Consider the following 27,196-nt stretch of genomic DNA (forward strand, 5'->3'; position numbering starts at 1 on the left):
GTCCCGTCCCGTCCCGTCTGCGTACCAAACGCAACCATGTCATAAACGTACTGTTACCACAGTAAAAAATTCACTTAAAAAAAAAAACCAGTAAAAAATGATTTGGTAGGTTAAAACATTTTTCTTCTAATAAATATGGATGCTTAAATGATCTTAATGATCTTGATCATTGCATTTAACCATGCATTTTAACTTTCGCATATAACATTCTTTTATTATATATGTTTTTTTATCAATGACATCGTTAAGTTGTCCTATTAAAAAATTTATCCGAATAAATTGTCAACTCAGAATTTGACCTATGGATTTTATTGGCACATGCAAGGTTGAAGCATTGCATGTATTTGACCTTTACCTTAAGATGTAACCATGGGAGAGTGAATTGTTAAAGCTTCCTTCAATTGCATACGAAATTAGGTTAACTTTGGAATAACATAGAATATGAAGATGTGATCTTTGCAAAGTTTGCTTTGGTCACCCAGCGAAGATAATACATAAAGGAATAAGAAATTAGTGACTTATGATAATGGATTAAGAAATCTTAGATCAGAAGAAGCCTAATTGTGGGAAAATGATCTCCTTTTATGGTTGTGGAGAGTCCCCTTTTTCCACCTGTGGTCGATGTAGGATTGTAGAAGCTTTATTACACGTGTCAGTGTTGCAATTGATCTCCTGGTTAAAGAGAAATTCTTATGCTTCAATAGGGGTGCCTCAAAACGACCCTTCAGCGGGTCTCTAAAGGTATAAAGCTGTCATGTGCTAGACAGTTTTCTGGATTGGTGTTTGGTACAAAGTACAAACAGCAAATAAGAAGAAAAAAGAAAGTTCCAACTACATCTCCATGAATAAAATGTTGGATTAAACCATGAGACGTAGAAGAAGATAGCACCTTTACTAGAGAATCTATCTTGTAACCAATTGTATTCCCTCGTGTGACAGTCTATCTTCCTGGTCACATCATCGTGTGACGAGAGAAATAGATCGATAGATAGATACAAGGACTATACAATCAGGCTGAGATTAATCTCCCCGTAACACGGTACCATTTAAATGTCATGTATTGCCACCAAAAATACAAATAACTCAAAAGAGGGGAGAAAGTTCATTCATAAATCAGTGTCAGGTTGTTGATCAGAGTTACTAATCTGCATTGCTGCCACAGCCACTCTGAAAAGCAAGAGAGTGCGGGCAATACATTATATACTAAATCCATAATTTACTCCAATCCAGAAATTGCCTATCAGATGCTTGTTTCAAGCAAGTGTGAAACTCACCTCAACATCCCTTGTTATCAAAGGGATCCTCACCAGGTGCAACAAAAATAAGGAAATGAAAACGAGAATCGGGGGACGGGCAAGAAAGCAAAAGAAGAGAAGGGAAAAGACCAATGCCCAGCATTACCATTGGGTGTTTCTAAACCTTGTCATGAAGAGTCACCACCAAGTCATGGGCATCATCTAAAAGCTTCCACACATCCAGACGGCCTGCCATGCTATTGCACTCCCTCATGATCTCTTCCATGCTGCTGTACTTCTCTATTATAGTCTTCCTTCTTTGTAGCACACAGGCTGCTATTGCATAGAGCAAGAGATCATCAGTAGGAGGGGCTCTTTGCCTAATCCTTCCCCAAGCAGACTTGGCGATCCCCACCCTGACTGCTGCCTGATCAGCCCACATTACCTCCCAGAGGCAAAGCGTATCCTCAAAGCTCAACTCTCTCCTGAAGAGAACCACCACCATTCTGTACACAAAAAAGCAATCCTCCGCTTGAAGCTTCTCCAGGTGTTTGTAGAGAGGAACATCTTTGCACTTTATAATCTTCGAGACAAGGCCAAGTTGCCTCCGGATTCCTGCTTCATCCAGTCGAAAATTATGCCGTGCCTTTTTCATAAAACCCACAAAGCACCAGAAGGCTTCATGGTCCTCTTCCACCACTGAGATAATAGGACTGAGTAGATCACTCATCCCCTGGCAGTACCCAATCTCAGGATCATACAGAGCATAGGCTTCCAGGATTCCAACCAGGCGAGAGGCGTGAAAAATCCTGCATGGCTCCAAGTGATCATAATCCTTTAACCCGACACTTTCGGCTAGTCCTCGTGCCTTGATCTCTGACACATCAGCCTGTGATGGTGAGTAAATAATCCATTCATCATTTGCACGCACAGCATCAAGGCGGATGATCTTCTGCCATGTGGCAAAATCTTCTGCTGAGTGGACTTTGGGCTTGTTTTCTATATTGGAGGGAGAAGAGCTCTCCTTAGTCTTGTCATCAACATAATTTTCTTCAGTAACATCAGTGGATAGTAATGGTCGAGTGATATCAGATTCTTCAGAGGAATCAGAATCAGTTGATTCCGTATAGGCAGCATAGGGATCTTCACAGGTGACTCCACTTTTCTCACCATCTGCTTCAAGTGATTCAGAAGTCTGAACAGCTTGATTGCCTACAGGGTTATCTGAATCCTTGGGTAATTGGTTTCCACCCTCAGTTGAAATGGATTTCCTGGCACTTGTAACATCCCCTTGGTCAAAACAATCTAAAACTTGACTAAAATCCCCGCTGCCCTCAGTGCTACTGTTACCAGAAGTTTCCTTCAACTTCAAGCTCTTATCACTTTGTGTTAAAATTCTCCAGCACTGTCTCCGTAAGTTTTCATATTCTTTTCTGCATTGCAAATGATAAAGAAAGTGTGAACAATGTGAAGAAGAAAAACATGCACATATACAGAAAATGAGAGAGATATGGAGCCGTGACAAGGAATATGCCGTACAAAATTTATGTACTAATCTCAAATGCATATAACATACAGGAGAAGGGCAAAAAACTAAAAGACAATACCTATTCTGTTTTTTAACAGTCTCTCTTTCTTCCTTGGAACTGTTCACATCGTAGCTGTTGAGAAAGAGCAAATCAATGTCAAATCAGCCAGTACCAAAATCCACAAGCAAACCTTTTTCAGTACAAAAAAAGGGCGCAAAAGCATTTTATAACTATATATTTCTTGCGAGACTACAAGGCAACCAAGATGAGGTTCCATATTTCATTATGCCAAACCAGAATCAAAGGTCCAAACTTCGCCTCCAGATGCAAATTAGGCTAGAAAAATAATGAAAAAGAAAATAGGAAGAAAAATTCCTCATCTTAATTTAACACCATGCACTCAGATGCCAGTTCCCATGTTAATCAAGACTAAAACATCCATAAAAACAGAACATACAATGCATGGGGGTCCCGGCTTTAATAATTGTTGGAACTTAAAACAAACACATTTAGGTTTTTCATCCCTCCCCATTGTACCAAATCATAGCCACTAGGAAAATCACACAGGATGTACATAATGAAACCAAAGAAAAAAATCAAACAAAATGTGTATGTATTCCAAAGCACTCGGAAAACACAGCGCTAAGGCACACCAGAAAAGACTAAAAGTACATCTGGGTGATGGATGAAAAATTCATCATAATTCATAGCAGACACCTGCAAGGCTCCCCAAACCAAGCATTCCCCAGGACCAGGCAACCAGTCATCACTTTAACAAGAAGTTCTTAACAAATACAAAACTTGAAGCATTAAAGCAATCGCATAGATATGAAAATACTTACACTCCAAGAAGAAACGGCCACACTTCAGCTCGAATACTTGGATCAACACCCTGCATCAGAAAGTAAGTGATTAATATCCAACAGCTGTAAAACATACATCAAATACAAAGTCAATTAGATGGAAAATAGAAAAATAGGTCTGACAGAAGTCAAGAACATACTCCACTGCGAACTTTCTTTAAAAACTTGAGACCCCCATCAGTGAGTTTCCCATCTGGTGTAAATAAACTTTTCCATTGTTTGGGTAGAAGGGCATGTTTTTTTCTCCTACGGGACCAAGGTGATTTAAGACTGCCCCTGAAGAAAGAGACAAATAAATGTGATCAGACTTCACTGCACGAAGTATAAGTAAAACAAACATAACTAATAATCCAAAGTGGTCCACAAAAGACACGAAGATCTCCAGAAAGAACAATGTGCAATTCACCTATAAAAATAAGGTCCGCTACGAAAGGACAGAGAACCATTGCCACCAAAGTAGAGAGAATTTTTGTGGACAGTGAAAGGTTTATGACTAAACAGGAAACCCATAAAGCACTTTTATTGTAAATCAGAGACAACAGAAGAACTAAACCTCTAAATTTGTGGCAAGAAAAGCCTACTCAAACCCGATTTCGTTTCCGACATTCCACAACTAATGCGTACTAGTAACGGGACAATTCAATCTAACCCATATAGAAAAGCAAGGAAGCAATAATCAGAATCTGAATCCTACGGGAGCCGAGTAAGGGAAGACTAGGAATAAGTACTTGAATAGCACAGTTTTCGACACCGAGAATCAATTGGATACTTCTAGATAGAGCTCCAGGATTACATCTCAAATTTAAAAAATATTAGAAAACCCCCATCTGAGTGCTTAGAAAATGTGGAATCTCAGCTTTTCTTCCTGTTCATACAATTTCTACGTAACACTTGAAAGGACAAAATTTAAGGGGAAAAAAGGGGGAAGAACAAGAACAGTGAAAACTCACCGATCAGTGGAAACTGGTGTGGAAGACGAGGAAGCAACGACTAACAAAACCGATCGCAAATGAATCCATGACGACGACGGTGACGGTGAAGATGTGGAATTTGACGACGGTGAAGATGTTGAATTTGACGACGGTGAAGATGTGGAATTTGACGGTGGAGGTGGATTAGAAGAAGTGTGACTCCGCCGTAGGGCTTTCATTGGTTGCTTCTGATGCGTAATCATCTATGTGTGTTTTTGTCTACCTATCAATCTATCTAGCTATTGAAGAATCTAGGGTTTTGCTCTCACAACGAATTAGGGACTTCGATTTCGATTCAGTAATTTTTTTGGGAATTTTTGTATTGCTTTACCTACGAGAGTAGACGACTGTGGCGGCCAAGGCGATACCGGCCATGGCCGTGACGGCGACGGCTAAGCCGACATTGGAGGAAGCAGTCCAAGACCAGAAGCCGCTTCCGCCACCGACGCCGCCGCCGAGGTGCCAGCCGCTTCTCCCTCCACCACCACCGCCACCGGCGCCGGTGCTAGCCTCCGCGCACACGATCCATTTCCAACCATCAGCTCCCCCACCGAAGAGCATCAATGAAAAAACTCACCCTCAATTCCAATAAGCCCCTTCTCCAATCACCCGTCCTCCCGTCGCCTTCAGGCCTAAATCACCATTACCGAACTAAAAACCCTCGGCACTCTCTCTCTCTCTTTCCTTCTCAAGCTTTCTCTCTCTAAACTGCCTTTGTTTTTTTCTTTGTTTTTGAGATTTCGCTCTCTTTCCATGAAAGGCATGAATTATAGAAATTTAAAATTAAAAAAAAAAAATTTATTTTATTTTTTATTTGCGATATTAATATCCATACATCTCTCCCTCTCTTTCTCTACAGTCTCTATCTTGAGATGCGAATCTCTTTCTCTCTCCTCTCTGTAAGTGTGAGAGAGAGAGAGAGAAGGACTGGAAAAGTAGATCCAAGACTTGGAGGGTCGGACTCTCGGAGCGCGCTGCAATGGCGGGGAGATATTGGTCCGGCCCAATTTGGCCCAATTTTACTTCGTTAGGCCATCTCTATTGGGGAGGGCCGCTAAAGGTCGCAAAACGAATAAGTGGTTTGATTTGCTCAAAAATTTTATCTCCCACTGATGGTTAAGCATGGAGTCATTAGAAATTTCTTAGCCTTTTCTAGATTCCAGTTCCTCAATTTCAATAATTGATTCAAATTCAACGTCAAGATTTAAAAACATCCAACGATAGTTTAATTAAATTAAGTTAATTAACCAAAAACCACATTTTTACACTAAACAGTCAATCATGGTACTATTCAATTTACCCTTTATTTTGTCCTTATCGTTAAAACTTAAAGTTTTCAAGTCATTTTCATTAGTTTTCCTTAAATTTAAAGTATCAACTTAAAACTAGTAAATTATTAAGGGGGCTATGTTTAGCTTCCGACTGAAAATAGTATATGAGCATTGCCTGACATTATTTATTTAAAAATAATATTTTGCAGTGCCATAATTCTATATAGGGCTATGTTTAGCCATTTCGTTAGAAGATGACCTTACGACATCGGTATGCGAGAAAAATAATAATACAGCCTTATGATGTGTCAGTAAATTGAGCGAATTTAACATTTTGTTCAAGGAGAAACAAATGACGTAGTAGTAAATACTATTTTTATCACTTTGATCACTAAAATTTGATAAAAACTTATCAAAATCCTCTTGTTAAAGTGTTAATCTGTAGATTTCATTCCGATGCAGTGTTGGTCGCTCGTATTTATAGAGCGGTTGACTCATCAATTATATTCCAGAGCGCTTTTGTACAAATTGTTTTGACCGGCAGCCATTTCATCAACCAACCTCACAGATGATGGAACTTTAGAATGTGAATTAAGTATCAAACAATATAATTGAGATATTTCATCGTAGCATGCAGTGGCGGATCTAAGAATCGAAGCTTGAGGGTCTTAGTGTTAAATACAGGTCTTTAAGATAGAAACTGAGCAGGAAGAGCGCAAAAAAAAAGTCTTAGTTTATTTACTAGGGCATTTCGTCGAACACTTAGTGGGCTTATTATCGTCAAATCATATTGCGCACATGTCAGCAGATATAGACATATGTCGATCCAATCTAATGAGTAATATAAAGATAATTTTTCAAATTCTGTCGACGCAACCTGTCGAGATATGCCTAACAGAAATTGCATCAAATACTTGATAGGCACGAAAAGAATATGTAATAAACATTTGAAAATTCCTCGTAAGACCTTCACATATATATTTTTCGAACTTCGAATGGTCCTGAAACTATTTTGGTCTCATTGTCCATCCACTAGCATGCCTCTAAAAAGTGATTTACTTCCATAAGCATATGCAACGAACATGATCCTCTCCATATCCTTTTGGCGAGGATGCTAGAGATCCGTAAATCGTGTCCATTCATCGTATATCGTGCGGTCAATTTTTGTCAAATACTATTTATGTTTATTTTTAAATAAAATATTTAAAATGATTTCTGACCGCACGATGTACGATGAACAAATAAGATTCATAGATCATCGGGATCCTCACAAAAAGGATCGGGAATCCATATGCAAAAGTTAAAAGACAAGTTGGGATCAATATTATTTATTATTATTATTATTATTGTAATTATAATTAAGTGGGATTATATAATATGGAACTAGCTCACATGGCACACAATTTAGAAATTAGAAATAGAAAATGGACGTGGGATTTTAATGATATATTGGTATAAACTTATGAGTGCACATTTTGTAGAGACAATGGCGAGACAAAAGCACTCAAGTGTCTTAAAAGTATCACATGAATCATGGGATGTCACAATGGAGTTTCCTCATTTATTTTCGACTTTATTAGACATTGTAATAATAAATATATTAGTTTTTTTTTTTTATCATATAGATTTGAACTGGGGACATATTTTGATATTAGGAAGAAAAGAACGAGCATAACAAAAGATGTTTATACATTTTAATATGTACCTTGAATTAACGTTAGTTGCGTGATGCAAATTTCATTCAATTTGTATTTGGAATTGCTTGTATCGCTTTGGTATTTGTTACTTCATATGCACAGTAGGGAACTGGTAGAGCTTCTAAAATCATTTGTTATTTGATGCCGGTCTTTAACGTGTAATATGTACTTGTAGGCTTAGAATCGGCTCAGCTAATTCATACAATCAGTTACTTTAATATCATGTTTAATTACAAGTTCACTTACCAAACTCTTCTTATGACCTTGGTATTCGTCTTTGCTCTTTAGTAATGCCAATTGATTACATGTTTCCTTTATAAGTTTATATTATATATATAGTCTTGAAATACTTTCTTTTATGCTTAAACTAATTTAGTAATTTACAGTTTAATAAGATCAGTTGGCTGATCCATTTTATATCTCTGGACAAAGGATAGGCCGGTTTTATTTAAAAAAAAAAAAAGGTAGGCCGGTAGGAAAGTACACAAACTAATAAGAGAAATTAATTTTTTAACAAAAAAAATAATTGAAATGATTTTGTAAACAAAAAATAATAGAATTGTATGCTTTCCTGTTTGGATGCTATTCCCATCATCTCCTATTTTATACGGTCACGGTTAAGTCAAATCAACATTTTATATTAATTTTTTTATATAAATAATAAGACAAAAAGTAATAAGAATATAAAATGTTTACGTGACTTAACCGTGACCGCACAAATATGAGAGGATGGAAATGACACCCAAACAGGAGGGCAAACAATCTGCCTCCATTCTATTCACATACTCTTTTTTGTTTCTCACACATTCTTTTAATTTTTTGTAGTTAAATCGGATGAATTAAATAAGATCAAATGATAGAAGTTTAACAAAAAATGTGTAAGAAGTAAAAAAAGTGTGTAAATAGCACATCCCTAATAGAAATGATGAAAAAATTGGGCGTTTGGGATTCTGCCACTTGGAGGGTTCAAGATGATGCCGCGAGAGACCAAGGGTCTAGATTACAATGACCAAACCCATGATCAACTAAAAATTTCTCCCCTGCTTGTAAGTTTTGTGGTGGGACCCAATTGAACCATCAAGTCTTTTGTTGGGACACACAGACAAGAGATTCTGAGACAACCACCGACTCACTTTAGGCTTTAAATTAGGCGATTGTTCGAAAAAGAATATCAGACTGGGTAGATTTTGATCCATTCCCTTTCAATTTTTTTTCTTTCACTTTTAATCTTTTTATTCATGTGGAGTAGCAAGCATGGACTTGTAAATAAATAACATAATGCATGGTTATAATTAAGCAGGGTAACACGATTTTGTAAGTTTGTAATTGAAAAGAGTATCGAAGTGATTTTGATTTTATGATTGTGAAGAAGTCAGGTTGGTAAAATGTTTTAGTATATGAATAACCGTTTGAAGTATGGAGATGCATTAAGCGCTTCATAAACTATTCAGATTATTATGGCACACCAATCACTATAAGTGAGTAGCAAATCGAACTCTTGACTATATACATGTGAAAATAGAGGACTATGTTGACTCTTGACCATGAACATGTTTATGAAATATGTTATGTGAAATTAAACAGATCCAACAAGTGATTATAAAATTTACTTCATGCGTGACTCATAACTCGTAAAAGTCAAATCATGAACTTGAACATTTAGATTTCGAACTGTCACAAGCGTAACTGAATTTATCTTATGCGTAAGAAAATATATAAGTGATTACATGTATTCAGAGTCCATTGTAAAATTACGATTGTGCTGGAGACACTTAACCAAATCCAAAATTTAAGCAAAACATAGGTAGCTAATTTTGAGAAGAAAAAAATGGGAGTAATTGGCCAACAAAATGCTTTGAAAATATGATTCTTGTGATTAATCATGATAGTAGGGAAAGTGTAGATTTAAAAAGGATAAAAAGGAGAGATCTTGTGAGACAAGAAAGCACCAAAGTTTGGTGCATGTGGTGGGAATTTGGTTGATGTTCATAGCCCAAAACTAAAGCCATTGATTCCGAACCCACTATCATCACTCCCTTTTCTTGGGGAAGACTTTACATGTTAGGTTTCTTGGCGAAAATCTTCTTTAACTTTTTTTTAGAACCGATAGATTCTTCCTTATCTTCATTTTTCACTAGCATATGCCCCACACTTTGTGCGTGAAAATAATTTTGATTTTGATTTTAAAATGAGAATGAGAAAGGAAGAAAAAAGGAATGTAGATTAGAGAGAGAAGTTTTCTTTTTTATATTTTATTGTTCAAAATTAGAGGTTGTTATGATCACCCTTGAGTGAGGCTTTGAAAAAAAAAAGTTGAAATATAGTTTGTGTGAATTTACTTTACTACCCATGATTTTGTTTTGTGGTAGAAGATAAAATTATATTTTTACCCTCTTTTGGTTGATAAAGAGGGTTTTAATGTAGTTTAAATTTTATGGAATCGATTTTAATAAAGGAAGACGATAAACACACTCTTTTTAACGCTTTACATATTTTGGTTTGACGTTGTTCATTGTTTTTGTTTGATTTATTCTATCCAATAGTCATAAATCAAAAGGGATTTGGATCCTCTCCCGAGCCAATGGAGAGGATCCTCTTGACCAACCATTGTGGACCATTGGATTTTTATTCAACAACTACAAATAAGGGAGTCCCTTTAAAGTTATAATAATTATCCAACGGCCCACAATGGTTGGTCAGTAGGATCCTCTCCATTGGCTCATGAGAGGATCCAAATCCAATCAAAAGAAGTTTGTGAAAAGTTAAAATGGTGTGTGGAATCATATCTCTGTATAAATAACAAGTCTGATACCTAATATTATTGCTTTATGTGTGGTTTGGTGCAACCCCCCTTCTACAAGTAAGACAAACCAACATATAGAACTAAATTAAGGCTTATTTTTAGTTACGCCCCTAAACTTAATTTGGATCTCATTTTGCCTACTGTAACTCAAAAGTCATAATTTAAAACTTTTAAACTCAAAATTTGTTCCACTTTGACTTGTGGACTTTTTTTCTTAACAACGTTCATAGATTACGAAAGAACTCGTTAGTGCTTTCAGTAGAAGCATCTAGCTTCTTCAATCAATCCTTCTAGATAATATTTCAAAAAAAAAAAACTCTTGAATAATCTTGCTTCTATCAAAATCGCTTTCAAGCATAAGTGCTTTTTGGGTATGCATTTTCAAGCGGGAACCGAAGGTACGCAGGACAAATCGAGAGGATTGAAGAAACAACCCAAGTACAATGGCACTTGGACCCAGTGTAGGTCCATTAACAACAAAAACCCAAATGCCTTATTGGGTCCATGCAAATAACAAGACAACCCAAAACCCATATTTTAACTTGATCCGCAACCTTCGGTGCTCTCTCACTCGCAGAGATTCAGAATCCCTCTTCTCCGCCACCACCACATTTTCGCTCCGCCGTCTCAGTTTCCCGCGAAGCCACCCGCCCAGGAGCAGCCCCAAGTTTACCACTTCACCGTCCGAACTTCTCTTAGGTAATTTCACGCTCACTATCATATTTAATTTCTGTTTTTATATTTACAATTTGGTTTTCTGAATCCAATTTTATATTTTGTTGCCGATTTAAGGGTTTTTTTTGGGTGGTTTTTGTGATTTGATTCAGATTAAGATTATATTAAGATAAGAAGAATAATATTAATTACTCAGCGGCCATGGCTACTGACTGGGCTTGAGATGGGGACTTTGGCTTCCGTGTTTAAATAGTTGGGAAGCGAATTTGAGTTTCAAAATTTTGAATTATTGATTTGAATATTTGACGTTGCTTGAATGGAAAGAATGTTTAGGATCAAGTCTGGACCTTGATTTTAATTAATCCTCACTTGGGTTTTATTTCCTGAGCTGTTTCGATAATTAAAATGTCCAATTTTCTACATATTTATATCATTTTTTGTAAAACAGTTTTCTTGGCACTTGAAAAGATAGCGAAATCGCAATATTCTGCGAATGAATATCCACCCTTTTGGCTAAGTTAGCTAAAACCTGGGTTATATGTTTTGAATTACATTTAGTGGATTGAATGCGGAATCATTTCCTTCGTTTGTCTTGGAACTAGGTTTTGCAAGAAGCAGAAGAAGTATGGCTTTGACAAACTTCATACTGACAGTTGCTGGTGTAGGCGCGGTGGTTCTTATGCTGAGGAGTGATGTCAGGCAATCAGCTTCCATCTTCAAGCGCAATGTCAAACACATCCGCACCTGGCTTGAGGAAGAATCGCCCAAGTAATCCTCCTCTCATTCTTTTTTTCGTTTTGTTTTTCTGTAAAATATGTTCACTATGAAATTGTTTGTAAGTGTGCAAGTAGGTACTCAATTTAGTCAAAATTTAATTTGGCAGTTCATTTGAATTCTATTTGTTTCTTGAAACTGGTTCAGCTTAACCCCGTGTCACTCTTAACATGGATAAGTGTCAACGTTCAGCAGATTGCTACACCTGGATGCTTTATATTCAGATTTTGGATGAAGATTTATGATGTTATCATGTACCATTCTCGTTTGTTTTGTCTTGATGTTGGAAAAGAGGATGGTTTAGTAAGTTAGCAAGTAATGGTGTGAAAATTGGCCTCCTGTATGAGAGATGCGTGTTTGGTGGGGGTTTGAAGGGTTTACTTTTGGAAGCCTTAGATGTACTGTGTTACCTAAATGACTAGGCATCTTTCAAATGATACTATCTCCAATGCCTTTTCTCTCTTATCTTAGCTTTTCAGTATTACCCTTGTCTCGATCTTTTGGTTGGAGCAGGGCATTAGTTTCTATAATTTGGAATCAGCCCTCATATAGAAGGGCAGATCATAAAAGACTTTCATTTATCGTATTACTTGGTTCTATTCTTTGTGTCCATGGTTTTTAAGATAAACCAAGAATGATTTGTTATCAAACACTGGTGCAGTGTACAAATCATTGTCCAGCCAAACCTGGACGGTGGACATTGATGATTGCGTAGGGATATTTTTTAAGTGTGATCTTGAGGACTCGATGAATTGTGATATGCCGTTTTATGTTTATTATCATGGAAATAATGTACTCTGCTTTCATATATTTTTGTTAGTGGTCTTGCATCTTAATACGACTTCATGGATTTTCTCTCAGAATCACCAAGGAACTGGAATCAAAGGTTCCACCAAAGGATATTCCCAAGGACAAGCACTAGTGTTGATACCGGCTTCTTGTGTTGTTCGCAACAATTGACTGCTCTGTTCTCTCTCTCTTCTAAGGAAAAGTTTATTATGTGATGGCGTTTCCTTAGGAATAAATCTTGACCTCGATTTTCTGTTCATATCTTATCTTGTTTATCGTAATTGATTTTTTTGTCTTTAGATATACATAAGTAACTATTAACTGCGGAGAAAGCTATAGTTTGTTAATCGGAGGTTTCATATTCGTATCTGTGTATTTTTGTAGCTAGTAACACTCAAAGTTGCCGCAGTTGTGACTTGACCAAGATATTCAGGTACGGAATATCCACTGCGTAAGATCATCGAACCTTGTCAAGTTTTGTGTGGTTCTACTCCAAACTTATACCTAAACTTCAGCACTGAATGTTACGCTTGGCAAAATTTCACCTATTTTTGCACATCTGATCAAAATTCATTCAAACAAATTGACACCTAAAGGTTCTCTCAACTTCTAGTCACCAGCAGGAGAAATTCTTCGTCCAGAACCTGGAGGTGGTAGTCTAATGTACGACGGACTTGTGGTCCAGATGCCCAACCTAAGACTCTCTCCACCAGCAGATATTACCAAAATGAGATGACGTGCGTTATATGGTTGCATTCGATATTATTTAAGATCTTATTTCTAGATTGTTTACCGGTACCATATATATGCCGATGACATCTCACAAGAGAAAAATACACTAGGTAGATAGGTAGATTCAGAAGTGGCCAATAATTGGTGAAGCGTGTTATATGTTCACTTACTAAGTTGTTTGGGAACGCGAGTACGATTTTGGCAGCATAAGTTTGGCAAGAAAACATGTCCAGTTCGTTGCAGATGGTATAAGAATAGCTTGATGCTGTTCATATAAAAATAATTTTTTATATGACTATAATTCTAGACGAGATTATATTTAATCTTTTCGGTTAAAGATGACACAAGATAACTCTTAAAATTTGTTAGGATGTATTCGAGCCGTGAGGTTTTGACTTTGGTATCCTATAGATCAACTTTTAGATGTAGCTAAGTATAATCATCCAACACGCCAAACCATGTGAAACCGTGGCAAGGTCTTTTCCTTTTTTAGAAACACTAAATTAATGGTAACCAGTAAGCACACCATATATACATGAGCAAAAGCTAACTTTTCTTTACCTAAGTTGTCAGCAATTAACCCTTCTATTATTTACCAAATTATTTGGACACTTAAAACTGATAAGCTAGCTAGCACTCTCTCTACTACAAGTGAATTCTATTATTATTAGTATTTGAAATAAGAAATTGTTATTAGCACTTTAAAAATATCATTCTACACTCTTCATAAGTGTAATTTTCTTTCTAATAATAGAATGTTTGGAGTGCAAAATGAAATTTTTGGAGTGCCAATAAAAATTCCCTTGAAATATTGGTATCGGTGGAAATATCAATATGCAAATTTGTGAAAATACCGATAAATATATTGATATCGGTTGCTTTAGATAGAAATGATAAAAATTTGCTAAAAAAATGTGGAAATTTAAAATGAAACTTTAAGAAATGTCATATAGTAGTTTGTTAACATTTAACCGATACGTCGGAAATATCGACGAAATTGATCGATTTTAGTCGAAATTAAGAATTTCTCCGATATGATATGAGGTGAATCTAGTGTCATCAACGTGTCTCCGACCCTCTATTATAAGTCCATTATCACCATAAACACGTACTAGGTGAGAGCACCGCACGGACCAATGACACAAGCTCAATGTCCATTTGGTGAACAACCCACCTCCCTCTCCGAACCCTTATTCTGTTCAACTTCCATCCAACGCCTTTGAAGCCCTTTTCTTAATGACTCTTCCCATATATTAATTCAACCCAATAAACTAAAAGCTCCAAACCTTCAAACCCTCCTTCCAAACACTCCTGAAAAATATCAAAATTTACTCGCGACGCTCCTCCAACGATGGCTAGTGGCAAGCAAATTGTTGGTGAAGACAAGCAGCGTGCCGGGGCGGAGATCGTGTACGGCCCTGAAGATTGCTACCGGCAGTCCATAGACCTACTGGAAGAGCTAGGGTTTCCCAAAGGCGTCCTCCCCCTGCAGGACCTCGTGGAGTGCGGGAGGGTCAGAGAAACTGGGTTCGTGTGGATGAAGCAGAAGCAACCCTACGAGCACTTCTTTGAGGGGTCCAACACGCGTGTCAGCTACGCAACTGAGGTGACTGGGTACGTGGAGAAGTGCAGGATGAAGAAGATGACAGGGATCAAGAGCAAGCAGGTTTTTCTTTGGGTCCCGATATCTGAGATGAGCGTTGAGGATCCGGCGGGGAAGAAGATCGTTTTCAAGACTCCGATGGGGATCGGGAAGTCTTTTCCGGTGACTGCGTTCATGACGGAGGAGGAGAAGCAAAAGTATTTGGAGAAGGTTAACGAATGAAATTAAGGAAACTAAAATTGAGGTTTTATTCAGATGAATTTGAGAGGGTCAGTTAATTATATGGTTAAATAACTATTTATGGGGTACTTTTGTTTTTAATTTTTTATTATGTTATGTTATGTTTTTTATTTTATTTAATAAAAAAGAGAATAATTTATGGTAAGCTACGGTATTCATCCATTTCGAACCTAGCCGAAACTATACAAATTCAGATTGAGATTTCAGTAGCATATATATGATGCCGATTAATGAGACTGGATGATTAGAGAAAGTTACTTTTAATAATCATATTTATATTAATGTGATGCATATTATATTTTTCAAAGCCTCCATATGTGAAGCTTTATATTAAGTTACTAATGTACTCATGACAAGAAATTGCTTTTTACTTCAAAGCCCTCGTTTATAAGTTTACATGATCAATGTGATGATGGAGGAAGAGAAAACGGTGATATACCGGCATCATTAAAGTCATTTCGCGGTCAAGGCCACCAGTGCATGGAGGCTTAAAGTTAACAAAACATTAAAATTAAAACTTCGATTTACAAAATTAACTATAATACTTATATGTATTTAATAAAAATCGTTATATAATTATCATATATAATTCATGTAAATATATTTATTTAATATAATTATTATTTAACCGTTTATAGCCAAATAGTAAAAGAGAGAGAAACACTTTTTGTTGTCTTTCCTCAAGCCACTCCTCAAGCTATCCGCTGCATACAAGACCAACCAACCAATGGCCAGAGCCTCCCTGGGCTACTTACCACCTCTCTCCTACTTCCGCCACGTGTCCCATCTCCACAGCTACACTCGCCTCTCCGCCTTCTCCTCGCTCCCCGTCACCTCATCCGCCGCCCCCATGGCCCACCCGTCCCTCGAAATCCTCGGCGGCGCCCGCGACCTCTTCCTCCCCGTCCTCACCACCCTGACCCGACCCTACGACCCGTATCCCGTAATCGGGTCGAACCGCCACGTCGAGACCATATTCGCTTCGTTCTACAGGTCCACTCCCGACGTCAGGCTTCGCCGAGAGTGCCTCCGTACTGCAGACGACGGCGCCGTCGCCCTCGACTGGGTCTCCGGCGACGACCGCCTCTTGCCCCTCGATTCCCCTCTCGTCATTCTCCTGGTTCGTTCGCTCTCACATTTCTCTTCCTTTAAGGGTTGTAGTCAAATTTGGAGTTAAAGAGCATTTTAAAGTGATGGAATTGACTACATTATTTCCTGTTTGTTTCCGGGGAAAAATTACAATAATGAAAAAAGCGCAAAGCTTTTGAGTTAAAAGTTGAATTTGGATTCTGGGTAATGGGTGTTTTTGCAGCCGGGTTTAACTGGAGGGAGTGATGACTCGTATGTCAGGCACATGTTGCTTCGCGCCAAAAGTAAAGGGTGGCGGGTTGTGGTGTTCAACAGCCGCGGTTGCGGCGGCAGCCCTGTGACAACTCCTCAGGTATTCTCACTTTGGCCCAATCAATTTTCTATTTTTACAATTGTACCCTATTCGTGATTCTCTGTGTTTAAATTTATAATCCCAATTAACATTTTTTGCTACCATTGTTTACAATTGGCAGGATTGATACTTGTTGTAATGGGGTTGTTTTCGAATTCAGATTGTTTTTTGGTTCTTTGATGGGAGTTTTATGCTGAAGATTTGAACTTTTTGATGTGTTTGTTAAGCCAGCTTTGTGATTAGTTATCTTATGCCGCTGATATGCAGTTCTATTCGGCTTCATTTTTAGGAGATATGTGCGAAGTAGTGGCTCATGTTGGTACTCGGTATCCAAAAGCTAATCTGTATGCTGTTGGTTGGTCTCTTGGCGCTAACATTCTCGTTCGCTACTTGGGTCAGGTAGAATGTAACTTCATTAATTTCCTCTCACGTTCTGGCTGTATACTTTGTCATTGACCAATCACTTTTAGGATTTCTGTACTGTTTGTTCGTTTGGACAATTGACTTGCACTACAATTGTTCAGTGTGTGCGCTCTTGCTTACTTAACGTTGCATATGTGCAGTAGGTCTAATGCGCTGGTAATCTTGATTAGCTTTAACAAGGCAGTAATTTAGCAATTTATCTTGTTGTAACAAGCTGTTGTTTCTGCTCAACGGAATCCATTAATGCTTGGCAAAAAGGGAACTTATATGTGTCTGGCAGGAAAAGAAACAAGCTTTTATCTTGATACAGCATGGCCATTAAATTGTAGAATGTTGTACAAGTTGGATTTGGTTGATCATGCATTCTGCACAAGGGATATAAATATAGAGCTAATACCAATCTTATATGACCTTGAATTTCCAATGGCTACATTCTCTATTAGAGGAGTATATTATATCTTCAGTTATAAAAATTAGCATACACGGACATACATTTTGCACTGGAATTTTCTTATCCCTTTCTCCACTTTCTTTTCATTTATATTCAATGATGTGGTACCTGCAGGAATCTAATGCATGCCGTCTTTCTGGTGCTGTCTCGTTGTGTAATCCTTTCAATTTGGTCATTGCAGACGAGGACTTCCATAAGGGCTTTAATAATGTTTATGACAAAGCTCTTGCAAGTTCACTCTGCAAAATTTTCAAGAAGTAAATGTCATGAAATATTAAATTATGTTCTCAACCGTTATTTATATTTCAGCTTGAGGTTGATAAATAACCCAATTTCATGGCACACATTGTAGGCATGCTCTACTTTTTGAAGACATGGATGGTGAGTATAATATTCCATTGGCTGCCAATGCAAAGACCGTCAGGGAGTTTGATGACGGACTAACTCGTGGTATGTATATTGAGTACATGAAACCATTTGATTTCAGATGGGATAACATGACATTCATCTGATGAGAACACCTTCAATGAGAACTTGCAGTTTCATTTGGCTTCAAGTCAGTAGATGACTACTACTCTAATTCCAGTAGTTCAAATTCCATAAAGGATGTCTGCACACCATTGCTTTGCATTCAGGTAATCTTACTCTCGAACATTTCATATGGTTAATAGACATTTTATGAACCTCTTAGCAGATGTTGGTGTGTGTAGATTCCAAAAGCTCTTTTGTTATTATTCTGGTTGAATTTATAGTGGACTAGTTATAAGAAATATGAGACATATCGAGCCTGGGCATATCTATTCAGTGGTGTTTTCTTATACCGAGTTTGGTAGGAATGATAGAAAAGAGAGAGGGAAGGAAAGATGCAAAGATAGTGATGGGAGGGAGGTTGTCAATCCTTGAAGTTGCTTGTTTGAGTGAAAGGAAAAATAGAGGGATAAGGAACCTCCATGCCCAGTATAATCTCTCCCTCTAACAATGAATAGATTGGTGATTGGTGGAGGGATTGATGAGCATAATAAGCACAAGTTATGACGTAATAGTGGTAATCCATAGCTTTATATTATATTTCTATCACTGCGTATCCTTTCGAAACAAGAAGAGGACAAACTACTACTTTCCTTTGTCATGACTTACCTCATCCATCCTTTACATTAATGTCCTTTCTATAAAACAGTGTTCTTATTTTGATTGCATGAGCGGCATAACTAGAATTGTATTCAGTTATTTCAAATGTTCTTACACTTACTGTTCTTATGGTTTCAGGCGGAAAATGATCCAATTGCTCCAAATAGGGGAATTCCTCGTGAGGATATCAAGGTTTGTAGAGTCTCATGACCAAGACAATATTCCCTAAATTATGTTAAAACTTTACTTAACGTTTGGATGAGGGCCTAGTTCCATGAAACTGAGGCAATATTTATTTGGAATGCTCCAGAAAAGTTAGAGGGACTTGGAAGTGACTAGATGCAATACATATGAGAGAACTTCCGAATGACTCCTTGAAAGGCGTCATTTGGAATTCTGCTTTTTAATGTTTTAGTAGTGGCTTTGTACTGCTTGAGTAGTTCATTGGTAGTGTTCTTGTATTGCATTTTTGACAATCCGAGTATAGAGTTCCTTGATACTTAGTAACTCCCTCATCCAAACACAGGGATTAGTGGTTTATTTGTTATTTCTCCTATAGATCTTGTATTTTGTTATTTCCAATATAACTTGGCATGTGTAATGCCTTATACACCAAGATAAACCACAAATTTTTGAAATACTAAGTAACGTGATAGGGTTTAGGGTAGTATGCCGTGGACGGACTGTTCTAGACCGAGCATACCCTTGAAAATGAAATGACTAGGGAGTCCCTGTTTCTTACAAAAATTCAACGGACCCCATCTGCTTGGGATTGTTAGAATTTTTTTTTTAAATTTTTTTTTAGAAAAGAGGTTATCTTCATTATAGATCACTTGCATCAAATGGATTGGCATACTGTTGTGTTCCCTCTGCTTGTGAAGAATATTTCTGACATATTTCTGATGATCTCCTATATACTATCAGCATGTTAATATAGTACATCCATTACTGTTTTGTCAGGACAATCCAAACTGCTTGTTGATAGTGACACCCAAAGGTGGCCATCTAGGGTGGGTTGCAGGTGCTGAAGCTCCATTTGGAGCACCTTGGACTGATCCGGTCGTCATGGATTTCCTTGAGCATCTGCAGAGAGGAAAATTTGAAGCCTTTTCATCTAGTAATTTGGAAGGCGCGCACCGAAGTTCAGAGGGCTTGCACAGCTTGGAAGTATAGTTGGATATATCTTCGTTGTTGCTATATACATTCTTTATCAGATGGCAGTCTTAAAAATGCGATGGAATATGATCAAATACAATACAAATAAGCTAAAATCATTCGATTCTTTGTACTTGTATGCTGTCGAACATTGACAGCTTAGCGGGCATTCATGCCTTGGGTCGATGTTTTTCAAATTCTGATGTACCTCGTGTAATCCATGGGAGAAAACTTCACCAGTATTACGTTCTTGTAGTCTTCGTCATTGTGAAAGGTGTAATTGTACGCTGCTCTCAACGTCTATAATATTCTGAAGAAAACTTCTTCAGTATTTAAGTTTTGGGTAAAAGACTGTTTACTACCCTCAAGTTTAGTGATTTTCAACATTTAGTACATCAAGTTTTTTTCGTTTCAGAGTCATACCTAAAGTGTAAATTTTGGGACAGTCTCATACATCCGTTAGTCAAACTGTTAAGTCTTCAGTTAAATGTGACGTGGCGCCCATGTGGCCAATGACTGGGCGCCAGGTGGGTCGCCACGTGTTTTTTTTTTGTAAGACAGGGGTTTCAGATAAAAAAACAAAAAAAAAAAATTTCCCGCCAAATTTTTTTTTCCCACAACCATGCACCTTACACTTTTTTTCCCGCCATAATTTTTTGAAAAAAAAAATCAACAAAGTTGAATACCACCTTGCAAAATACCACAACTTTTTGTTCCAAATCTGCAAATTCAATTCCAAACAAACTTTGAATTCTAAATATGCAAATTCATCATTTAAACTACCAACAAAGTTGAATTCTCAACAACTTTCAATTCACAACAAAGTTCAATATACACCATCCAATTCACAACAAAGTTCCAAATCTGCAAAGTCAAGGTGTTCTTCCAAAAACACTAAAGATCTGTCAAAAAAACTGTCCAAAACACTAAGGGCATATTCAACTATAACAAAACGAACCCTTAAACAACCTAAAGCATTAAAGCAGCATCATGAAACATTCCTCCTCCTTTTCTGACCTCTTGCAGTAGACTTTGAAATGGTTTGAGAGGCTTGAGTTGGCTGAGATGAAGGTTGTGGAGCTTCCTGAGTGCATGGCTGAGATGACTGAGAGGGTTGTGATGCCTTAGATGTTGAGGCCTAAGTAATGAACCCATATAGCATTAGCACTGACAGATAGTACACTTCACAAATAACAAATTCACTTAAGAAATGAAAAATTAACAAAAAATATCAAAATTATACCTTATTTTTCTTGCTTTTTCTTCCTTTTCTAGCAGCTGGAGGAGGATGAGTGGTAGGGCATCTGGCCTTGTTGTGTCCCGAGGCCTTGCAAACACTACATTTCACACTTTTTTGCCCTCTCTTGCTTAACTTGAATTCATTTTCATCAGCCTCCTTATGTCTCATCTTTTTTGGTCTCCCCGGCTGCCTTTTAAAAGTTGGAGGCAGAATGCATTTGTTTTCAGATGGCTCCCAAAATTTCATGCATTGGACGGGTTGAATCAAGTTTTCGTAAGCTTCAAAGTACTTCTCCTTCTTGTACCAAGAGGAAACAAATACCTCAGGCTGTCTCCTTGCATAATAGATGGCCGAGCAACCATGAATGCAAGGAAAGCCTGTCAAATCCCATCTTCTGCATGAGCAAGTGCACCCATTCAAATCCACCACAAATACATTGCTTCTGCCTTCATCCACTTCAAAATTTTCTCCTCCAGACCATGTAGCTACAGTGTGTGAGCTTTTCAGTTTGTACTCCTTCAACTTCTTCTGGATTTTTGGGCAGATAGCTCCTTTATCCTTCCTCATTGCATCTCTTCTCAACCATATCCTCTTCATCAATAAAACTCTTATAGTTTCCAGCATGGTAATAATAGGCTTGTCCCTAGACCTTAGGATAAAAGAATTGAAGCTCTCACAGAGGTTGTTTAACAGAATGTCACACTGAGTGTGTGTGTCAAAGTGTGACCTACTCCAATGCAAGGCTGGTCTCTTCTCCAACCATTTATAAGCTTTTTCATTCAGCCTATTCACCTCAGCCATACTCTTCCTAAAATCAGCGATGGTTGTTGCCTTGGCAGCATTCCACAAGGCATCCTTTAATCCTTTCCATTTAAACCCATCTGCCTTGTAGTTAGTGTATAAGTGCCTAACACAGAACCGATGATTACAATTAGGCAGCACCTTCTCAAAAGCTGGTATTAAACCCTTTTATTTGTCAGAAATGAAAGTCCAAGCACGCTGGTTCACAATTCCCAAGTCAGCAGCTAGCAGTTCCAGAAACCAAACCCAACTGTCCTTGTTCTCGAGCTCTACTATAGCATATGCAATAACCCAAGTTTGGTTATTTGCATCCATTCCCACTGGAGACAGTAACTGGCCCTTGAACACTCCTTTCAAGTGACAACCATCCAACCCTACAAGCTGCCTACATCCATTCTTAAATCCATTTTTGCAAGCCCCCAAATAAATATAAATCCGCTGGAATATCACATGAGCATCATCATAGGGCAGCACCTTCATCTAAACTGTACTACCCGGGTTTGTCCTCCTAAGCTCATCACAGTACTCCCACAACTTTGTGTACTGATCCAAGTGACTCCCCTCAATGATTTTCAAACACTGTGCTCTCACTCTGTAGGCTGTCTTGATGTGGATCTCAACCATTCTTTCTTCTTTCACTATTTCCACAAATGTAGTGATGGGCATGCTTGGGTTGAGTCTGAACTTGTCCACATACCTCTTCACAAGCCATGCCACTTTGCAGTTAGGATTTTCCCTCCAAATCCTCGGACATTCATGTTTCCCAACATAGGTTTTCACTTGGATTGAATCTTCATTGTACATCCTGGAAGCATACAATCTCCATGGACAGTTTTTCTCACACCTTGCACTAATCTTCCATTTCTCATTCCTTTTTAGCTTAATAAAAGGTGCACCGTGCTTAATGGAGTGAGACCACACTGCCTCTCTCAACTGTGCAGCATCTCTGAACTTTAATCCATTTTCAAACTTTGGATCATCCCTGTCGGCTTCTTCATTAAACTCAGGGTAGATGACTTTCTCATCACATTCTGAACCTGAATCGTCAACACTGTGCAGGCCATCTGAGTCTTGTTTCTTATCATTAAGGGGAACGTCTTCTACATCCCTTGCATCAATAATGTCTTCTGGATGTTGGTTCCCAACCCCTTCACCCCTTTCAGCAACCCCTTCACCCCTTTCAGCATCTCTAACGACATTTTCTACAGCCGCATCATCTACTGGACGACGATCATCATCTTCCAAACTGTAGTCACTGTCCACAAACTCACTATCTGTAGTGTCATCTTCTGCATTTACTGCCACAAACAATGCATATTTGTTAAAAACCTAAACTTTGCAAAAATAATTGAATACTGAAATTAAAATTGTAAAAATAAATGTTTCAAAAATTTTACCTTCATTAGCTTCTACTTCGGTCCCTTCATTAACTTCTTCAGCTTCGTGACCTTCTTCAGTTTCATCACCTTTATCACCTTCATCATCAGCATTGAGAGGACCATCTTCAGCCTCATCTCCACTTCCTTGTCCTCCCTCAGTTGCTTCAACCTCATGTTCATCATCACCATTGTAGGCTATGTCATTCAAAAGACATAGCCGTTTTTCTAAGTCATCCGCACCCCCTTTTGCTCTACCCTTCTTCAGTTTTGATCCACTTCCCTTTGTAATCGAAATTGCCACACTCGGATTCCTCAATATCTTCTATAATGACACCTTTTTTTAATATGGCACTCTCATCTAGATTCATCAAAAGCTTATGTTTCAAGGCAGCTTCTTTCGGACTTAGATGTTCTAGGTACATTTCTATTTCCCTAACCCCTGGAACATGCTTGCACATTTCACTCACATCTTGGTCCCGTTCAATAAGCCTTAATCCCTCACAATAAGACATCCCAAGAATCCTATAGTGATACAACATAAACCCATCATATCCTAACTCCTTAACCATTTCATCAATCTCGAAAAAAGACATGAAGTCTTTGTCTACATAATCAAACCAAGCCTCAAACCCTCCCGTATATGCACTTTCAGACCACTTCCCACCGTGGTTAATTTTAAGGCTAAATAATTCGGGCATGCCTGCAAAGTCAAGGAGAAAGGTGAAAACAACATAAAATCCTGGAGCACACAGGGAAAAAGGTGAAAACACTAGTAGGACCATGAGGAAAAAAGGTGAAAACAAAACCATGGGGACCATGGTTACAGTTCCACCTTTTTTCCTGAAACCATAGAAAAAAACGTGAAAACAAAACCAATGGGGACCACGATTGAAGACAAACAATTGAAAAATTGAAAGCAAAACCACGGGGACCACGATTGAAGACAAACAATTGAAAAATTGAAACCAAACCACGGGGACCACGATTGAAAACAAAACCAATGGAACTCACAGATCCTTAATCCCTAAAATTCAAAATTGAAAAATCGAAAAAAGTAGGTTACTTACGATAAAGTGGTGTTTCACCCACTTCGATCCTCCTTTTATCCCACCCCATCGGCAACGATGGCTTCACGACAATCTTTCCCAGAAACGTGTGCGCAACATACGACGGCGTGCGAGGTCGAGCGATGGCGTGCGAGGTCGAGCGACGGCGTGCGAGGTCCAGCGACGGCGACGTGGAGCGACGCCGAGGTCGAGTGACAGCCCGTGGGTAGGGTTTCGGACCGAGATGGGGGGTCGCGATTTTCTGGGGAGTGAAAAGTGGTTTCACTTTTCACTTTTTCTAGGTGAGATGGGGGGTCGCGATTTTTGAATTTTGAGGTGGAGCGACGGCGTGCGAGGTCGAGCGAACGGTGAGGTGGAGCGACGGCGAGGTCGAGTGACGGTAGGGTTTCGGACGGAGATGGGGGGTCGCGATTTTCTGGGGGAGTGAAAAGCGGTTTCACTTTTCACTTTTTCACTATTTCACTTTTATGGGAAGATGGGGGGCCGTGATTTTTGATTTTTGAATTTTGAATTTTTATTTTATTTTTTTATTTGAAACCCCTATCTTACAAAAAAAAAAACACGTGGACACACGTGGCGACCCACCTGGCGCCCAATCATTGGCCACATGGGCGCCACGTCACATTTAACTGAAGACTTAACAGTTTGACTAACGGATGTATGAGACTGTCCCAAAATTTACACTTTAGGTATGACTCTGAGACGAAAAAAACTTGATGTACTAAATGTTGAAAACCACTAAACTTGACGATAGTAAACAGTCTTTTACCCTTAAGTTTTTGTACTGTTTTCATGTTAGTCCGGTGCTTATGCATCTGATCCTTTCATAGAATCATATCAGAATAGAACAAATTGTTACAAAATCCTACCAGGAAGTGATTTCGATACATCATTCCCCCCCCCCTCTCTCTCTCTCTCTCTTAATTTGCTGATCTGATTTTCCTACATCTATAATACATCCAATCTGATTTTCCTACATCTATAATACATCCACTTTAACAAGTCTATTCTTATCCAAGAATCAACAGATGCTTTTCGTTTAAGTGCTTTTTTGTGTGCGCGCGCTTTTTGCTATTGGAACTTTGTGATGACTTGACTTCATTAGGGGTGTGCTATCCACACACCCTATTTTACTTCTCACACATCTTTGATAATTTTTGTCCATTGATCTTCTTCAATTCATCCGATCCGATGGTCGAAAATTAAAAAGATGTGTGAGAAGTAAAATGGGGTGTGTGGATATCATATCCCTTTATTCATTTATTGGTGGTCGTCGCATGGAACTTGGTAGTGTCTAGTGAGGGTGCCCTTGCGTCATTGCTTCTCTAAATATAGTAAATTAATATATATATTTTGAAAGTATTGTTTGGTAATAATATATGTAATTATCTAAACTTAATGCGTAATCTGATCATATCCTTTCTGCTTCAGACATTAAATTTTCCACAACTCAATTGCAATTCTTCTTCCAAATTTGACCAACCTAAGCGAAGCTAATAATCATTTTCCCTTTGAAAGGTGGGATGAACTTGGCCGTTTTCAAGTGCTCAAGGTTTCAAACTTTCAAACTCCAAAAGAAGATACTAATTCAACCTTTTATCTTTCATTTTGTGGTTAAATAAAGTCAAATGCCACAATTCACTGCTTACATTTTGGTCCTGTTTTCAAAATCAAAATAATTATTCACTATTAGCAATCCTCTTCTTATTTTCAAATTGAATTGTGGGACATTACACTTAAGATTTGACATTTCTTTTAACAATAGTTTAATAATTATAAAATTTAAATCTAATAATTAAAACATTATCGCTATGAAAATATCATGCGTTGAGTTGCATCGAAACTATGTTACAAAAGATGTAGGACCAGATAGCACATGATGTGATGTCTTGATTGATGAAAGCCAATTCTTAGGAATGAGAAGCCTCTCTAGATTCTATCTGTGAGAGTCCGAAGATTTTTAAATTGTGTCTGTTTATCGTATATTATATAGTTAATTTTCATCATGTATTATTTATATTTAATTTTTAATAAAAGTATTTAAAATAATTTCTAACTATACAATGTACGATGAACGAATACAATTTAAAAATTTTCAAGATCCTCAAAAGAGGATCCTCGTAGAATTTTTAGGTCACATGATCCTGACCTCTTCTATTAAATTATTGAACAATCTACTTTTGATATAATGCGCGGGAGAATGGGGGCAATGGGATCCACCAAGTCATGTTTTATCTAATAAAGCCTACGCAAGCACTCACGTGGTTCTTCCCATGTCATCCAGGCCAAACTCTCCAAAGATCGACGCAAAAGAGTTTAAAATTTTTACACCAATTTTGTGTATAATTTTTATAATTGATTGACAAGTTAATAAATTCAATCGTTTTTAACTTTGTTATCATAAACTTACATATGTCAATTAATAAGAGAGATCACACAAAAGTCACATAAAAAATAAGTGCAGAAAATTTGATTTTAAAGCAACATGACATTATGACATCTTTTAGTTTTTGTCCTTTTGTTAATTTTCTTGTACTTTTTAAGTTTTTTTTTTTTTTTACAAACGATAGCATTAATATGTTAAATGATTAGTTATTAAAAGATGGGTAAGAATCAAATACATACAAAAATACATAAATATGATTGTATACTGTTACTGTGATAAAAGCTTCATCTGCTTCTGCAGTTTTAAGTTTCAATGGATATGTTTCGGAAAAGATGCTAATTAGTGATCGGTAATGATTAAATAATTTGGATTAAGATCATTGGCACTAAGATATATGGATCATGATCATTGATCAGTCCCATTCCTTGACCCATCTCATTTGTTTCTATTGGACCACCTATTGCTTGTTTATCACTAGCACGTGTTTTGTTTCTTTTCGTGAAGGAGGCTTTTTTCCCCTCAATTTATTTTATTTTTGGATTC

At 37.7% G+C, this 27,196-nt stretch overlaps 5 protein-coding genes across 6 annotated transcripts; 3 read left to right on the forward strand and 2 right to left on the reverse strand.

Annotated features, from left to right (window-relative positions):
- Window positions 1–1,079: 1,079 nt before the first annotated feature.
- LOC126625131 (rab GTPase-activating protein 22-like) lies at window positions 1,080–5,444 on the reverse strand. Of its 2 annotated transcripts, none has more exons than XM_050294209.1 (5): window positions 4,930–5,444; window positions 3,768–3,903; window positions 3,607–3,656; window positions 2,843–2,896; window positions 1,080–2,668 (listed from the first exon to the last, which is right to left on the reverse strand). In XM_050294209.1, the coding sequence occupies exons 1-5, from the start codon at window positions 5,157–5,159 to the stop codon at window positions 1,414–1,416; spliced, it is 1,725 nt and encodes a 574-aa protein (XP_050150166.1). In that variant the 5' UTR covers window positions 5,160–5,444; the 3' UTR covers window positions 1,080–1,413. The 2 variants fall into 2 exon arrangements, with proteins under 2 accessions (XP_050150166.1, XP_050150167.1); XM_050294210.1 differs by having other exon boundaries at window positions 4,578–5,071.
- A 5,338-nt stretch (window positions 5,445–10,782) lies between these two features.
- LOC126625143 (uncharacterized) lies at window positions 10,783–12,976 on the forward strand. The gene is made up of 3 exons (XM_050294224.1): window positions 10,783–11,068; window positions 11,647–11,812; window positions 12,680–12,976. The coding sequence occupies exons 1-3, from the start codon at window positions 10,813–10,815 to the stop codon at window positions 12,738–12,740; spliced, it is 483 nt and encodes a 160-aa protein (XP_050150181.1). The 5' UTR covers window positions 10,783–10,812; the 3' UTR covers window positions 12,741–12,976.
- Window positions 12,977–14,454: 1,478 nt separating this feature from the next.
- On the forward strand, window positions 14,455–15,327 carry LOC126625144 (uncharacterized). The gene has a single exon (XM_050294225.1). The coding sequence runs from the start codon at window positions 14,691–14,693 to the stop codon at window positions 15,162–15,164; it is 474 nt and encodes a 157-aa protein (XP_050150182.1). The 5' UTR covers window positions 14,455–14,690; the 3' UTR covers window positions 15,165–15,327.
- Window positions 15,328–15,820: 493 nt separating this feature from the next.
- On the forward strand, window positions 15,821–20,129 carry LOC126625135 (embryogenesis-associated protein EMB8-like). The gene is made up of 8 exons (XM_050294215.1): window positions 15,821–16,302; window positions 16,495–16,623; window positions 16,891–17,022; window positions 17,612–17,754; window positions 17,850–17,947; window positions 18,038–18,132; window positions 18,764–18,817; window positions 19,586–20,129. The coding sequence occupies exons 1-8, from the start codon at window positions 15,910–15,912 to the stop codon at window positions 19,796–19,798; spliced, it is 1,257 nt and encodes a 418-aa protein (XP_050150172.1). The 5' UTR covers window positions 15,821–15,909; the 3' UTR covers window positions 19,799–20,129.
- Window positions 20,130–21,342: 1,213 nt separating this feature from the next.
- On the reverse strand, window positions 21,343–22,301 carry LOC126625551 (uncharacterized). Its single transcript, XM_050294613.1, has 3 exons — window positions 22,019–22,301; window positions 21,456–21,973; window positions 21,343–21,414 (listed from the first exon to the last, which is right to left on the reverse strand). Exons 1-3 carry the CDS (start codon window positions 22,299–22,301, stop codon window positions 21,343–21,345), a joined length of 873 nt encoding a protein of 290 aa, XP_050150570.1.
- Between the last annotated feature and the right edge of the window lie 4,895 nt (window positions 22,302–27,196).

Source organism: Malus sylvestris, chromosome 6 (genome assembly GCF_916048215.2).
Source record: "Malus sylvestris chromosome 6, drMalSylv7.2, whole genome shotgun sequence".
In the NCBI taxonomy this organism is placed as follows: Eukaryota; Viridiplantae; Streptophyta; class Magnoliopsida; order Rosales; family Rosaceae; genus Malus; species Malus sylvestris.